The 15,874-nt window shown below is 50.3% G+C and overlaps 6 protein-coding genes across 6 annotated transcripts; 3 read left to right on the top strand and 3 right to left on the bottom strand.

The window, feature by feature from the left end:
* Positions 1-771: 771 nt before the first annotated feature.
* VC83_02309 (uncharacterized protein) lies at positions 772-4,615 on the top strand. The gene is made up of 3 exons (XM_024465975.1): positions 772-1,913; positions 1,963-2,273; positions 2,323-4,615. The coding sequence occupies exons 1-3, from the start codon at positions 899-901 to the stop codon at positions 3,793-3,795; spliced, it is 2,799 nt and encodes a 932-aa protein (XP_024326251.1). The 5' UTR covers positions 772-898; the 3' UTR covers positions 3,796-4,615.
* A 384-nt stretch (positions 4,616-4,999) lies between these two features.
* Positions 5,000-7,271, top strand: TEF1_1 (translation elongation factor EF-1 alpha). The gene is made up of 8 exons (XM_024465974.1): positions 5,000-5,051; positions 5,137-5,191; positions 5,281-5,348; positions 5,405-5,463; positions 5,713-5,851; positions 5,905-6,450; positions 6,503-7,005; positions 7,069-7,271. Exons 2-8 carry the CDS (start codon positions 5,187-5,189, stop codon positions 7,126-7,128), a joined length of 1,380 nt encoding a protein of 459 aa, XP_024326250.1. The 5' UTR covers positions 5,000-5,051; positions 5,137-5,186; the 3' UTR covers positions 7,129-7,271.
* Positions 7,272-8,586: 1,315 nt separating this feature from the next.
* On the bottom strand, positions 8,587-9,558 carry VC83_02307 (uncharacterized protein; the record flags this gene model as incomplete). The annotated part of the gene is made up of 1 exon (XM_024465973.1): positions 8,587-9,558. The coding sequence occupies one exon, from the start codon at positions 9,556-9,558 to the stop codon at positions 9,025-9,027; it is 534 nt and encodes a 177-aa protein (XP_024326352.1). The 3' UTR covers positions 8,587-9,024.
* VC83_02306 (uncharacterized protein) lies at positions 9,451-13,786 on the bottom strand. The gene has a single exon (XM_024465972.1). It carries the CDS (start codon positions 13,675-13,677, stop codon positions 10,333-10,335), a length of 3,345 nt encoding a protein of 1,114 aa, XP_024326351.1. The 5' UTR covers positions 13,678-13,786; the 3' UTR covers positions 9,451-10,332.
* Positions 13,787-14,246: 460 nt separating this feature from the next.
* GNA1 (Glucosamine-phosphate N-acetyltransferase-like protein) lies at positions 14,247-15,381 on the top strand. The gene is made up of 3 exons (XM_024465971.1): positions 14,247-14,326; positions 14,382-14,782; positions 14,833-15,381. The coding sequence occupies exons 2-3, from the start codon at positions 14,490-14,492 to the stop codon at positions 15,080-15,082; spliced, it is 543 nt and encodes a 180-aa protein (XP_024326350.1). The 5' UTR covers positions 14,247-14,326; positions 14,382-14,489; the 3' UTR covers positions 15,083-15,381.
* A 51-nt stretch (positions 15,382-15,432) lies between these two features.
* On the bottom strand, positions 15,433-15,863 carry VC83_02304 (uncharacterized protein; the record flags this gene model as incomplete). Its single annotated transcript, XM_024465970.1, has 2 exons — positions 15,433-15,753; positions 15,819-15,863. The coding sequence occupies 2 exons, from the start codon at positions 15,861-15,863 to the stop codon at positions 15,514-15,516; spliced, it is 285 nt and encodes a 94-aa protein (XP_024326349.1). The 3' UTR covers positions 15,433-15,513.
* Positions 15,864-15,874: the final 11 nt, after the last annotated feature.

The raw sequence follows: 15,874 nt of genomic DNA, 5'->3' as shown, positions 1-15,874 counted from the left end.
ACATGCGATGGTTTCTGCATTCGGTTGATACCCTGGTTTCTTCACAGCAAGCGCACTCTTGATTTATGGCACGTGCAATGGTGTCTGCATTCCATCGGCGGCACTCTCGATTCATTCATGGCATATGCGATCGCTCTCGACTTTCTTCACAGCACGCGCGGTGGTTTCTGCATCATCGGCGGCACTCTCGGTTTATTCACGGCACATGCGATCGCTCTGGACTTCTTCACAGCATGGCCGTTGTATTATACATTTGAGCAGTGGTGCTCTCATCTTCTTCACAGCACCTGCGATGGGTTCCACATTTGATGCTTTCGACTTCTTCGAGGCACATGCGACCTCTCTCGACTTCATCACAGCACGTGCGTTGTATTATACATTTGATCAGTGGTGCTCTCGACTTCTTCACGGCGCATGGGGTGGATTCTACATTCGGTCGGTGGCGCTCTCGGTTTCTGCGCGGCGCAACGGCAATTATATACCCATGGGTCAGGCAGTCAATTCAATAATTATCATACTCTCCTTCCCTTGATGATTGTGATTTCAATGTGCAATAATCTCAGTAAACGTAGTAATATGCCCTGACTTGAATAGCCTGATGCTTACATGAACGCCACGCAGTGGGCGCAACGAAGCAGTGAATTTAGTGATTATGATCATACTATCCTCTCCCCTCAATGATTGTGCTTCAATGTTCCACAATGAAAGTTTATAGTTCTTTCTATAAAGAACAATATCTGGATGTATGTATATTTTGGTGACGACAATCAGGGGGTTGACATATATCTTGGCACGCTTTCGGAGAAACCCATATTCCGGATCCTCGAGAATATATAAATTATTGGATCAAGCAGCTATCAATCACCAGACCAGTATTGCAACTTGCGAAACCGCCTTTATGATAATACGGACGAAACCGAGCTCAGAGGTTTGCTTACGATGCCAGCTGTATCTTTTCGGGCAGCTTCGCGCCAAGCGCCCTCGAGCCTCAACTCCTGGACCATTTGGAGGGTTTCGAGGCCGTAACCTTCATGCGACTTCACGAATAGCGCAGGCGCATGAGGATTCGCAAAAGAAAGAAGCAGAAGAATACAATGCTGAATCTGAGAGCAAGTCAGCCAACCATGGCTCGGCGACCAGAACCTCTTCATCTGTGCCAGACGGTGAACCCGAATTCGTCTACCGATTTGATCCCGAGAAACGACTCCTCGCATTTCCCCTGGACCGAATGTACGGTCTCAATGCAACCCAGCTGAGAGAAAACACGAAAATGCTGGGGGTTGACTCTCTGGGGAAGCCCGCGGAAGTTATTGTGCTTCTAGATTCCGGGACTCTGCGGTATGTCGCGCCGTTACCATTCCAGACGACGATTGAGGCGCCGGTGGTGGACATACTGGCAGAATTCAACAGTGAGAGGGGACTGATTGGACGGGACGAAGTCAACGACAATATCGAAACTCTTAGACCACAGGAAAAGGTTTTGCCGTGGACGGATATTCGGGTTATCGAAGACCAATTGAGCGATGGCTTTACAATGGCGCAGTTATTATATTACATCGAGTCAACTGAGAGGCAGAGGATGGCTGCACTGGCCGAAAGTGCTGCCTCAGCTGGAAAGACCGTGGAGGAGAAGGCAGAGACTCTCCAGCCGGTCGGTCAAGCGGTGGAGATAAAGGCTCAGAACATCATACTCAGACAATCACCATGGATGCCTGGGACGTCCGACCAAGGGGACCACTTTGATGAAAGCTCTTTACGTGGCTATATATCCGAGGCATTCACGCCAAAGCAGCGCGTCGCCTTGAATATTATACGACTGTGTTGGGGCGTAGAATCACAAGAGTTGGTGTCCTCAGTTGGCGAAATGGAGCTGCAGGTTAATAGCGCGGATCTCGATCTTCTACTATCTCCAAGTAAGTAGGACTTGTCAAACCTTTGTCTATCATTGCTAATACTTTGCAGAGGGACGGTCTGATCCTCCGCTTCAAACAATCAGCGACGAACTCATCCGAGCCGACGAAGAAAAGATCGAAATATTTCGCTCGAGGCGTGCAATCCGCGTCACCGCTACAAAGGCCAAGGCCAAGATTATATCCGAGGGTATCAGGTCAACTTTGGAAGGAATGCATAGGATTGAAGTTCCGTTAACTGGTCTCAAGAAACCTGGGCGGAAGGTAAAGGAAATAGAGGAAGCCGATGAGTTTGGCGAGCCTGTCTTGGCCGAGCTCGCGAGGCTCACAAATACAGAAGTTATGAGAGCTTCGAAAGACAAGGTAAGTCCTTGCAAACTCCTGCTTGAGTTTGATATCTAACAAGATACAGCTTGGGGTCCATGGTTTAGGCCGCAAACAAGGCTCCAGTTTGTCTACAAGTGCTGATGCTGCAAGACGTTTATTACTATCCTCGTCAGATGTGGCAGACCGCACCGTCTACAGACATGGATTCAAAGAAACAGACAGCCTAGTATATGCCATCGATTACGAATACCACCACACCATGTCTTGGCGCAATAGACTTCGACGTTGGTCAAGATGGCAAACTCCCATTAAAAAAGCCGATTCAGAAGAGACACTTGGCATTGAGGAGGGTGATAAGAAAGCGTTGGACCTTCCTTCAGAGGCAGAGGAGCAAGGTTTGGCAAGCCAGGCTGAGCATAACGCTCTTGGGAATTCATTCATGTTTCCTCACTACAAAGCGAATAAGCTCGACGAAAAAAAGGCGAGGCAATATGAGTTGCAGGAATCCAATCTCTGGAGCACAACCCCAATTACGTCGACATCGGCAACTGTTGGCAATGTTCTTCACCAAGCCATTCCAGGCTCTGGGCCCGTCGATGTATCTAAGCCAGTGCACTTTGATGGAAAGGAGATTATGAACAGCCGCACTCTATTCGTTCCTTCAACAAAGAATTTGTCACGCTTGGTTAGTGGGATGCGCAATGACAGATACACGCGGACCTCCTCAGTCCTTACCATGAAGTTCCTCCCGTCGCCCTGGTCGAGTGAGAATATGAAGCAGCTGAGCAAGTTCCCAACTCTCGAGATGATGTTCAGCATCACAAGCACGGCGGAGAACAGGTTCAAACTGGCCAATATGGTGGCCATTACAGAGGATATCTGTAGTGACGTTATGCTCCCCGACAAGGCACTTGATATCCGTTTCAGGCAGAAAACGTCATTCCCATTCATTGCCGCGAATCTAGAGGCACACCCACAGATTGCTGAGTTCCTCGAAGCGTCGCAGCTGGGGCAACGTTCCAATGTCATGACGCCTCCTGAGCTCGTCGTGCCAATCCCCGATTTCATGTCCAGTCTGAAGGGTGACAAGGGGGCAGCCAGTAGTGCATCGACTGCGGTTCGGTATATGTTCGCGGGCCTTACGTACCGAACTCAAATCAGCTATGATTTCCGAGACTGGCGCCTCCGATATTCAAGCGTCAACAGCGGGAAAGCAGACGGGCGCTTCGGCGAACTCACTCTACTTCCGAAGCACAAGAACTCGAGTGAAGTGGTAACTGGCACGAATGAGCTTGCCTTAAACCAAGAACTCACTGTGGATTATATCAAGTCCGCATATGCTCTCGTCGACGCCCTTGAGGGTCTTGATAAACCGGTGGCGCGGAGGACGGAGCCGAACGAGTTGAAGCCTCCGCGGAGTCCAGATTCACTGGTCGGGTACGAGTATATACCATCGGTGCACTACACTGGACCAAATCGTACAAGCACGCCGCAGCAATTCAAATATTTCGATAGGGACATCAGCGTCGAAGACGAGAACGACGATACCGCTTGGTGAGCAAGTGTTTATGGAGCCGGCGACTGGCGACTGCGTAATTATATAGAATGGAGACGGTTTGGGTTCAGGGGCCTTTCAGAGACGTCCAGGTGGAGCAAGGGAGCTAAACGATGAGCGGGAAGATAACGGGGATATGGGGATGCGGGTTTGGCCATGGGCTCTGTACTGTAACTTATGTAGTATTGTCTGGGCGCTTGGCATGCGTGGCGTTGGATTCTGCAAGCGTGGTGATTAGATGTAAGATATGTAACCGCCGTTGTACGTACAAGCTATGCATAATGTCTGAAGCCGAGTAAACGATAAATGGATGAAGTGACGGGTTATTTTTTTTGTTACGGGCCGATCCTCGTCATACGCTGTGATATCTGAGGGCAGGCAGGGCTGAAGGCTGAATGGACAGGTTCAGGCTTGCATCTGAGGCTCTAGAATTTGCATTACTAGCTTTGAAGAGGGGTCTGCCTATACGGGCAAGCCGGCGTGTGTTGAAAAGTGAAGCTCCACTCAACGCTCCGCGCACACAACAAGTGACATAACATTATACGCCGGTCCCAGATAAATTCTGTTGCCCTAGAGACAGAGACCACATCTTCAAAAGGCTCACTGGAGATTCATGATTCATGGTCACCAAATGCCTCGTTCTCAACTGCCAGAAAAATAGGGTCTGGTCATGGGCAAGTTTGGTCTGCAAAAAAAAAAAAAAGGTTGCGCGTGGGGGAGAAAAGCTAGACAAACCATCCAAAAAATCTGCATCGGGCTGGCGATGGGCACAGCACTATACAGCAAAAATAGAAACAGCGTCCATATATCTTGATTTATTATGTGTACTGTTTATTGTTTACTGTGCTTGTTTCCTTCTTCTGCCTTGTCGTCAGCCCTTTCTGTAGCAACGTCTGTCTAGATCCCTATACAGATTTTTTTAGTCGTCAATTGTTTTACCATCAATAAATACAATATCACGTGCGGTGGCCTGACCTCATTGCCCGATAAGACTCATCTGCGCCCGAAATCAACAGGAAAAGGCTTAGCCTATACTGTAACCGCCACCTTAACTCCTTATAAAAACTTGTTCATTGGCTCGGCTAGATTCAACTAGCGATTGCGCTACTTATTTCCGGCTTAGCGTAGTCACAAAGCCTGAGAGGATTGCCCCACCAACTTCTTCCCCTCTTCAAAAACCTCCTCGCTCTTCTTTTTCTTCTTCGTTCTGATTTTTTTCGAATCGTCTGCCATACCCGAATCAAGCATTCAACCTGGCAGTAAGTTATATCCTTCTCCATCTTTCATCTTCATCTATAACAATCAAGAGAAGAACAACAAGCTGACTTTAATCCTCCTCTTCAGATTCATTGAATTAAAACAACACTTCATTTCCAGCTCACACAACCGCAACCATGGGGTACGTTAGATACTTCACCGAACGTTTTGGACAAAGATCGATCAAAAGCTTCATGGAGAACAATATACTGACTGCTGTCTGCTCTATAGTAAGGAGAAGCTTCACATCAACGTCGTCGTTATCGGCCACGTCGATTCCGGAAAGTCCACCACCACCGGTAAGCATACATCGTACAATCCTCACCGGTCGTGTATATACTAACATACAACGCAGGTCACTTGATCTACAAGTGCGGTGGAATTGACAAGCGTACCATCGAGAAGTTCGAGAAGGTAAGCTTCATTTTTTCTTGATTGTATCGATTTTGGCGTCGGCGACTGTTGTTACCCCTCGGTGGGGTAAACCCTCGCACAATCACACATTCGTGTTTCAAAATATTGCGCCCGAGCGTCCACGCACCACCCCACCACCTCGCTACGACAACAACAACAAAACAAATTAACGGTCGCAGTAAAAAACGCCTTTGATTGTCGCAAATTATTTTTATTTATCGGTTCAATGTCTAATAACAATTATAACAGGAAGCCGCCGAGTTGGGCAAGGGTTCTTTCAAGTACGCATGGGTTCTTGACAAGCTAAAGGCCGAGCGTGAGCGTGGTATCACCATCGATATCGCTCTCTGGAAGTTCGAGACCCCCAAGTACTACGTCACCGTCATTGGTAAGTTTATCAAAGCTGCATTTTGCTTTTCCGCCGACTAACAATTATTCCAGACGCCCCTGGTCACCGTGATTTCATCAAGAACATGATTACTGGTACTTCCCAGGCTGATTGCGCCATTCTCATCATTGCCGCCGGTACTGGTGAGTTCGAGGCTGGTATCTCCAAGGATGGCCAGACCCGTGAGCACGCTCTGCTCGCCTACACCCTTGGTGTTAGGCAGATCATCGTTGCCATCAACAAGATGGACACCACCAAGTGGTCCGAGGCACGTTTCAATGAGATCATCAAGGAGACCACCAACTTCATCAAGAAGGTCGGATACAACCCCAAGTCCATTGCCTTCGTCCCTATCTCAGGTTTCAACGGTGACAACATGATTGATGTCTCCGCGAACTGCCCATGGTACAAGGGTTGGGAGAAGGAGACCAAGGAGGGAAAGAAGTCCGGAAAGACTCTTCTTGAGGCCATTGACGGCATCGACCCCCCGTCCCGCCCAACTGACAAGCCCCTCCGCCTTCCTCTCCAGGATGTCTACAAGATTGGCGGTATTGGCACGGTGCCAGTCGGCCGTGTCGAGACTGGTATCATCAAGTCCGGTATGTTCTAAGTCACGTGGTTATTGTTTACTTCTTACTAATTCCAAACCAGGCATGGTCGTCACCTTCGCCCCCGCTGGTGTCACCACCGAAGTCAAGTCCGTCGAGATGCACCACGAGCAGCTTGTTGAGGGTGTCCCCGGTGACAACGTTGGCTTCAACGTCAAGAACGTTTCCGTCAAGGAGATCCGTCGTGGTAACGTTGCTGGTGACTCCAAGAACGACCCCCCGAAGGCCGCCGAGTCCTTCAACGCCCAGGTCATTGTCCTGAACCACCCTGGTCAGATCGGTGCCGGTTACGCCCCAGTCTTGGATTGCCACACCGCCCACATTGCCTGCAAGTTCTCTGAGCTCCTCGAGAAGATTGATCGCCGTACCGGAAAGTCCATGGAGGACTCCCCCAAGTTCGTCAAGTCTGGTGATGCCGCTATCGTCAAGATGATTCCTTCCAAGCCCATGTGCGTGGAGGCCTTCACCGACTACCCTCCTCTTGGACGTTTTGCCGTCCGTGACATGCGTCAGACCGTTGCCGTCGGTGTCATCAAGTCCGTCGTTGTAAGTTTACCTCCTTGACCCCATCTACTTGAACAGATCTCTAACAAAGCTTCTCTTTAATAGAAGTCAGACAAGGCGGGCAAGGTTACCAAGGCCGCTGTCAAGGCTACTGCCAAGAAATAAATTCTCATTTGACTGGAAAACGGAAATTATGATGAATGAGATGGGTTGCGTTAGCTGGTGGAATAGCATCGAGTTGTTTCTTTTTAGCTTAGATACAATGACTTGCTTTTCGTAACTTATGTCTTCAACTGTGATTACTGCCGTTTAATATATGACTGTAATATGTTTTGCCTTTAAATATGTGAATGCCGTCGTCGAATGAAAACTGTCTGGGTAACATCCATTCTCTAAGCCCAAGTGCACGATGCAGTATTACAGAGTGCAGCGAGCTCATACTTCGACCAAGGTCACCGTGCTCGTTCCTCGCCGTGGTAGACTCCTACAATGCATTGCTATCATTAGGAAATGCATTGAAGTTTGCTTCTGCTATTTCAATTATTCATGCAAGTATCAACTGTGGTATAAACCGCTTCTTTCCCATCCATTCTCAATTTATTCTCACGTCAGCCCATGACATCCGCTTCAACGAGACCACTCGGAATGGATTTGTGCACTCCGGGCTGACACTCCAGAAGCTGTGGAAAACCCCGCTGAATGATAGACATCCGCCGTCAGTTGGGGCCGTTACAGCAACTGAGAAACGACAGCATGTGAGTAACGACAGCAAGAGAGCAACGACACAAGAGAGTAACGACAGCAAAAATAGCGACGAGGTCAGTCGAAGCAGAATGCAGAGTTCCAGCAAATCTGTGTCTCCATCACAGCCCAAGACGACGGAATTCGGAGCAGCGAGAAGGATCTGCCATCTCGAGGTCGAGATGGGTTAACTAGAAGAGAATGGTACATTCATGTTTCTTTTCGAGCGGCGTTGATATGCTCATGCCGCATCTTTCGGCCCTGGAGGCCATATCTCCCCGTGGCTGAGCCAACATACACGTGAAAATCATTCACTTGATTGCGCCCCCAGACAGCGCGCCCGTAGACTTCGAAGTGCGAGGTTGTTATCCAGGGTAAGAGCTTGAGATCTTCCATCGAAGGCGGGTCTTCGCCATTTAGTAATGCTTTTACGGCCTCTGGAGTAGCAGCACGGAGGGCGTAAATCCATTCGTCTTCTGTCCTGACTGCCATGTACCCTCGCCATGCTGGAGTTGTTCCCCCTACTATCCCCCTACTATCCCCCTACTATCACCCTACTATCCCCTACTACCTGCTCCCACGCCTATAAGCGCCCTTTTACACCCCCTAGGAAAGAGGCTGTCAAGCAATCGACAAAGACATAAAGCAAAGAGAGACACAGGCTTAAAAAGGGGGAGAAGATTGGAGCCCCGCCACTTTTAGCAGAAGAGAGAACTGCCTACATTGAAAAACTTGGAGTACTCTTGCTGTCGTTTCAACACTTCATGTCGTTTCAAGTCTTGCTGTTTCCTAGTTTTCATGTCGGTATCTTCTGTTATATTTACGGCCGGTTATCTCGGGTAACGAGATGTCAAATAATCCCCTGTCTCCCCCAACATATTACTTGATTTCGCTTCATCTTGAATCAATTGAACTATAATAATAAGTTTTCTACATTATTCGTGAGCGTGCATCTCTTGTGATCGTCATAACACATTTGTAGACCGTAGATATCCCACTCCAATATATCTGTGCAAAGGAGCAGTGCCAGAAACACCACGCTTTTTGGGTATCGATGCTACGCTCATAATCCTCCTGCAATCAACCCCACCCAAACCAAGCTGTGAAAGAAAAAAGGCCGCCCAAATAGGAAAATATCATGTGTGAGCCGTGAGGCGTTCCTTGTCTTCCCAAACCTACGTCGCCGCGAGGCAGTCCTCTCGCACCACCCACCCATCCATGCAGATCACGCTGTCCGAGGATAGCTGATGGACCAAGGCCTTTCTGCGGTCTGTCCCATTGCAACTGATATTACAGTATGAGCAGACCGGCCGTGTAATCTCATCGCCTGTGGCTCCTCGATCCTGTCGTCTCCCCATGTCGATGTCGATGCCTGTGACCGCCCCCATCCCGGCGCGACGCTGTACTCTCTTCCACCCGTCTCTCCACCTCCTCCACCCTCGCCCTAAACGTCTTCACGATATCCTTCAGCCGCGCCATCCTATCAAAATCGTCTTCCAGCTCGTCGATCTGTCTGAGTATGTTGTTGAGGCGCTCGATCTCCGCATCCGCAATCTCAATCGCGTTCCCCGCCCTATCGTACTGCTGCTGCGCGACAACCTGCGACTGCTCGGAGAGGTAATCCAGCCGCTCCGAGATCTGCTGCATCAGGCGGTCGAAATGTCGCGACAGTGACGTGAGCGAGGACGTGTTGAGCAGCAGCAGCCCCTGGAACGACGCGCGCGACGCGGCGCGCGACGACGACGACCCGGCTGCAGCGTTGGCGGCTTCGATCTGCGCGCGCCGTAGAACCTGTATCTCATCGGCTGTCAGGCCGAGCGAGGTGTCGGGAATCGAGTTTGCGGGCGAGGCCATGGCGGCGAGGCTGCGGCGGCCCTGGTGGTGGGGAGACTGGCTGATGGCACACCCTCGCGGAGAGTTGTCGGGTGGCTATGAGATTCATGGTAATTGTGAATACGTGCTGCGGATCATTGCGTGAGCTCCCCTGGTGGTTGTCCGCGTCGTTATGTGATACTGCAAATGCGGATCGAGAATGGGGGCGCCAAGACAGTAAGTAGTACATATAAGGGAACCGTATAAACGCCTGGCGGCGCCAAACTGTTTCATGCACCAACTGTTGGTATCACGAGACAGGCAAATGATTGTAGAATTTTTTTCTGCCAAACATCAAGCCTATAATAATAATGGATTATTCAACACAACTGCTGTTTAAATAGTGTCTCTGGTCCTCATTTTCTCGGCCTTGTATTAATATGCCACCGTTCGTCTTCCCATTTCTCACTTGAGCGCTTTCTCGAAAGTAGCTCAAAGCCCGAAACCATGTAGTATTTGCAATTAATAGTGGGGTTTATGAGATAAATTGACAGTACTAGTAGAATGGTGGCTGTCATTCCATATATTGCTCTTTCCTTGACGCACTTATTTTGGCCTGTCACTAGTGAATGTCCATATCAAGTCAGGGTCGTCGGCCTGAGACATTCACTAACTTAGTGACAAGCCAAAGTGGGGGTATGTATGCCTCCAGATCCGGGTTGTAGTAATAAGTAAGCAAAGATAGAATGTACATTTCAAATATGTAATCTATATGGTATACGTTAATACATGCCTCCAAAAGATCTCACATATCGCCTATCGCAAGCCCCCCAAAACACCCTTCCCTAAAGCCTTCAAAGAATTTTCATACCTCCCCGGACTATGATCCCCCAACATCCCGCCCCCAAACTGCACCTCACCAAACACCGCCTCCACATCTCTCACATACCTCAACACAGCCCTCGTCGCCGGCCTCCCCAGCCCGTACTTCCCATCAACCGTAAACGCATCTCGCCTTAACACCGCCGTCGTCTCAACCTGGAACACTTCCCCGGGAGGAACCAGCTTCTCGCTTTGCATGCTTGCCCGCAGCGTCTTGAGCGTGGCCCACGCCCACTGGTCGTCCTCCTCGCTTGGCCCGGTGCCGTGCACGTAGTCCCCGCGATACCACTGCTCCATCAGGCCGCTGGATAGGCTGTTCCAGACGCGGGCGCGCACACGTGATGCGGCCCCCGTGGAGTCGGCTTTGAATGCTAATGCGACGGCTTGGATGTCGTGGAGGACGCCGAGGGAGAGGGAGGGGACGAGGTCGTTTTTGTTGACAATTGTGGTTATGAGGCCGCGGGTAAGGCCGCGGAGGGAGGGCGATAGGGTGGCCGGCGGGCCGTAGGCGTAGACGTGGATTGGACGGCCCGCTGGGAGAGATATTGCTTGTGGAGATGCGTTGGTTGTGTTTGGAGAGGATGTGTGAGGCAGGCCGGATTGCGGTGGCCCGGTTGTTGTTACGAATGCGTTGTGCTCTGGATCTGATCCAGGGGTGGCTAGCATTATCGCGAGTAGCGAAACCACGCTGCCTCCAAGACTGTGTCCACACATCACGAGCCCATATGTTGGGAACTCTTCGAGAGCGGCTGCTATGGTCGCTAGGACGCGTGACTCGGCGCCGGAAATAAGTCGGCGGGCAGAAGCATGGATTCCCTTGTGGACTCTGTAGCTCCTGTCGCGGAGATGCATGTCGTCGTAGTCACATGTCATATCAGTCAGGACATCTTCGAATCCCAACGTACCCCGGCACGATAATACAACGGCTTGAGACTCATGGTCCAATGATATAAAGTGCACAAGAGGGACGCTGGTCCCTGTTTTCCCCGCAGAATCTGTGCCACCCTGGGGGTCCACAAAGGAGCTGAGTAAAATTGTAGATGATGGAAGTTGCGTGTGGGAACTGAACGAATGGTGCTCGTAATGATGAGATGAATCGGGAATTGCTGAGCTGCTGGTGGGGGTAGCAGATATCCCCATGAGTCTCATGAAATTCGATCCGTAAGAAGCAGACGCGAACCGAGCAAATCGACTGATATTCTGCACCAAATGATTGCGAGGGTAGAGGCCTGGAACCGAGCCATTTCTTCTCAATAGCTGCACGGATTCTTCATCGTCAAAGGCACCTTTGCTGAGATGAGTCAACACTAGTGACGTTTCCGAATTGTTCGTTTTCAGCGTATAGATACTGGGATCATACGAATTTGTGCTTCGATGAGCAAATAATGGCGAAGGCTCGGGAGTTTTCGAATGTCGTTGGTATGATGAAGGGATAATGTTCAAATCTTTACTAGACCGGGTACGCATCAGGTTGCTTTGGTTTCTAATGTGTGATCTCAACTGGGTCGGCGACGAAGCCCGGGAAGTATCAGTAGAGTGTACAGAGTAGGTGTCTGTCTGAGATACTATAGAATCCCGTCGTCTTTCGTGAACCTCATAATAGCTTGCGCGAGAATGGGATCTTGAATGGGGTTTTGGATGGTTATATTGTACCTCATCTAGCGGACGTGGAGAAGTGGATTTAGCAACAAGTGGAACACTTCCTGTCCGCATATTACTTGAGTTTCGATCCGGCACTGGAAGGTGTGGCGGCCTCGCCGGCTTAGATTCCGGTCGTTTGCTAGACCCAGCGACGCCAGACATCTGCCAGGGCGGGATCGGTTTCGTCGAGTAGGAGGTGGCGGCAACCTGGGTGTCTTTACCCAAGATATTGGAAATAGTTGCCTGTGGCCCCTTCCGGAGAGCATCACGTAATGTCCCCCTCTTCTCGGTACCCTTCTTATTCGGTGTATCAACTTTCGCTTTTTTCGCCATTGGCATTTTGCTTGTCGAATCCGAGGTGCGGGTGGAAGGGCAGCTTGAGCCACCTCGAGTCTGGTGAGACGATGTGCTATGCGACTGCCTGGCTCTCTTGGAATTTGCGGTATTGCTCGGCAAGTGCTCACTCAGAAGTGGTTCTACGTCCTCGGGTTGCCAGTCCATATCTGCTCGTGTATCGGGAAGCTCTTCCACCTTTGCCTGAGTAAATGAAGTATCCGGTCCATCCTTTGCTAAGACATCTGTGCCACGGATTTTGTTATGCACGGTCCGGTAGACAACACGGTATCGAGACTGCGGATGAGAGACATTCTGGCTGTCGGCAAAATTTCCGTTGTCGAAGTGGTGAGCATTTTCTTCAATCACTTCGGCCCCCGGAGGTGGCAAGAGGTCAAGAGGCTGGGCACCACTGATCTCTACAGTCGTCACCTTCGTTGTTGTTGTTTCAGTGGTTATTGATACAGTGGCATCTGGAGGTAACGATTGCATAATGCGTTCCCGCAGGCGAGCCTCGGGTCCATCTCCGTCGTCCTCCACTGCAAGGTCTCGTGTATTGTTCTCTTGCATTCCTTGCCCAACATCGGCAGCTGTTATGAGCCAAGGTTCTCCCGTGTCGGCAGGGCTACCGTCATCGAGGATGACAACATCCCATACGATATCTTTATAGTGTCCATCTTGGGCTTCTTGCTCGCTCGACTTCTTACACCATTGCTGAAGTAAAGCAAGGCCACACACTCCAACCAGTAAATCCACCACTCCTACTTTTTCACCTGGTTGTCCTGTAGCTGGGTTCTGGAACTCCCTCCGCACAAGCGTGATAATACTCGCGATGGCACGAGAGGAGTCGGTCGAACCGAATATCGAGTCGAGGGTTATCAACAGATGCTGTGATACGTCTGATGCCGCCGAAAGGCCCGCGGAAGATAGGTGAAAGCCGGCGGATGCTGCAAATGATATATGTGTTATCGTCGAGTGCAGCCTTGCGATGCTCCGCTCGAGTAGCCCCTCGGCTTCCTGTCGCCCTATTTGACCAGTGCTATTTTTCACAACATCTTCACCGGCACTGAACAGTATGCGCTCAACCACGGCGCGGCTCAGTTCTAGACCTGTAACTGTGGTAACGCGCGCTCCGTCGATAGCAAGTTTGCCCACAAGTGTTCCGAGGCGAAGGTATAGGGCTGATGACTTCGTGACGAGACTGATGGCACTTGCTACCGGCTTCGGCAAGACCGTCGAGGCGTCTTCTATTCGGGGTATATTGGCGGCAAGACGTGAGGCCGCCTCGTCCTCATCCTTCTTCATAGCAATAAATGGCGTCTGAATCTGGTGGCAAAGGTGAGGTAGTGTCAAACAACGCGTAGTATGTTAAGTCGAACGGTCTTTCAATGGAATAAGTGAGATATATTTGGATTCATGCCTGGTGGCGCTGGCCAAGGAATAATAGTGGTAGCTATATAATTGTTGGGGGCAACTATGAAGGCCCACCATACACGTCAACAAGTCGAGGAGTTTGGTGGGAATGTTAGTGAGAACTTTCCCATACCTGACGCCCCTAGCATGTGAAAGCTGCATGGCGACAGTGAATAGAGCAACTATAATTTATGTTCAAGCTGTTCAATCACTCAGGGCTACAATCAGTAAGCCAGCTACTGAAAATTTAACTGAAGATATAATCTCCATGATGGGTTTAATATGCTAACTTAGTATTAATTCTGCTATATGTATCCCCTTTTTACACTTTTGAGCAACCAAATAACCTCCTCGCGTCCATTTCACGTGACTTGTATTTTACGTAGCTAAAAATAAATAAAGTCGTCGGGGCGCGAGGCTGCTTGTTCACGGTAGAGACCACTAGCATTGGCCTCAGCCCCTCGCAGGGAAGGGTCTTAGAGACATTCTCGTACAATGAGATCGTCAACAACATAAATACCCCTTTGCATCTCAATTGACTGTATGTGACCTGACTGCCCACCTTCACAACTACGTTCATACTGACCCAGGCGTAGCAATCGTCACCGTCATTCGTTTCCAACACCTGATTTCCTGAAACCCCTTGCAGCCTCGATCCCCAACAACTTTCACAAGTCCGACTTGCTGTCGGCCATTGACACAACATGCTCGCCACAAAGAACTACGCGGGGCTCTTCTCCACGGACCTCATCTGTCCCATAATCGCTGCGTCGCTCCCCGAATCATATACCATTCGTGCACTGGAGAAAAGCGACTTCGCCCGTGGCTTCCTCGACTGCTTGCGCGTCCTCACAACGGTGGGAGATATAACGGAGGAGCAATGGAATGAGAGATACGACTGGATGGACACACAAGGCAATGGAGGATACTTCCTCCTCGTCATCGAGGACCAGGGCAGGATAGTAGGAACCGGTGCGTTGATCGTTGAGCGGAAGTTGTAAGTTCACCCACTCCCCTGATGATGAATATTCACTAACCCTATCCCAGCATCCACAACCTCGGACTCGTCGGCCACATCGAGGACATTGCCGTTGCGAAGGACCAGCAGGGTAAGAAGCTCGGACTCAAGCTCATCCAAGCCCTCGATTTCATCGCGGCCAAGGTGGGCTGCTACAAGAGCATTCTTGATTGCAGCGAGGCGAATGAGGGGTTCTACGTGAAGTGCGGATTCAAGCGGGCAGGACTCGAGATGGCACACTACTACGAAGACCCAAAGAGTAAGTACGATAGAGGTTAAATGGGGCTGAGGGTTTGGTTGGCGTTTTCGTCCAGCTCTTCCACAAGTGCTGTGGGATTCAGGGACTGTAAAACTGGCGCTTTAGAGGGTAGAGGGAGGAGGGAGAAAATATAGATAATATCGATCAATGAAGGGCTTCACTTGGCACTGTGTAGATTAGATGCCGCTTTATCCATTTCTTGGTGCTGTACATGGCATGTGTCGCTGAGAATATGACGCTGAAGCTGCCTTACCAGCGCACAGGCTATTTCCAGTACGGTATGGCTGCAGTAGGGTCGCCGTCGCCAAGGAAATTGTGGTCGCACTACGGCCAACCACGCCAGCCACAGTCGCACGACGGTCGCGCGGCCAAAACGGTAGCAAGTTTGTCGACCGTTCATGTTTATGACCGTAGTTAGTATGTAGGCCGTAGTATAACAGCGTTTTTGGACTTACTGTGATGAAGCCGGCGACGGTTTGGCCGCCATGTCCGTAATTCCCCCCGAAACGGTGATCTCGGCGAAGCCATCATAGCTGCCAGCGACAGAACCATGCCTGATGACTGTCGTGCTATGGTCGGCGAGCCCGCCGACAGTAACAAACGGTAGCAATACTGCCATGCCATTGCATCCGTTGTCGGTGGGAGTGAGTGTCATCAGCGGGGGGCTGGGGTGCTCGTGAGGCTCCAATTCCTGGAGATATTAATTGTGGCAGGGTCGTGAAGATTGAGGCCATCGTGGAACGCTCTGGATCTTACATGTTCGTAGGATTCTAAGACCCCAGAGCGTTTCAGTAAAGCCATTTCTTGCCGGA

This window comes from Pseudogymnoascus destructans (assembly GCF_001641265.1).
Source record: "Pseudogymnoascus destructans isolate 20631-21 unplaced genomic scaffold scaffold_5, whole genome shotgun sequence".
NCBI classification, from domain to species: Eukaryota; Fungi; Ascomycota; class Leotiomycetes; order Thelebolales; family Thelebolaceae; genus Pseudogymnoascus; species Pseudogymnoascus destructans.
Note: the sequence above shows the minus strand (reverse complement) of the source record. Positions and strands in the feature narration are given on the sequence as shown.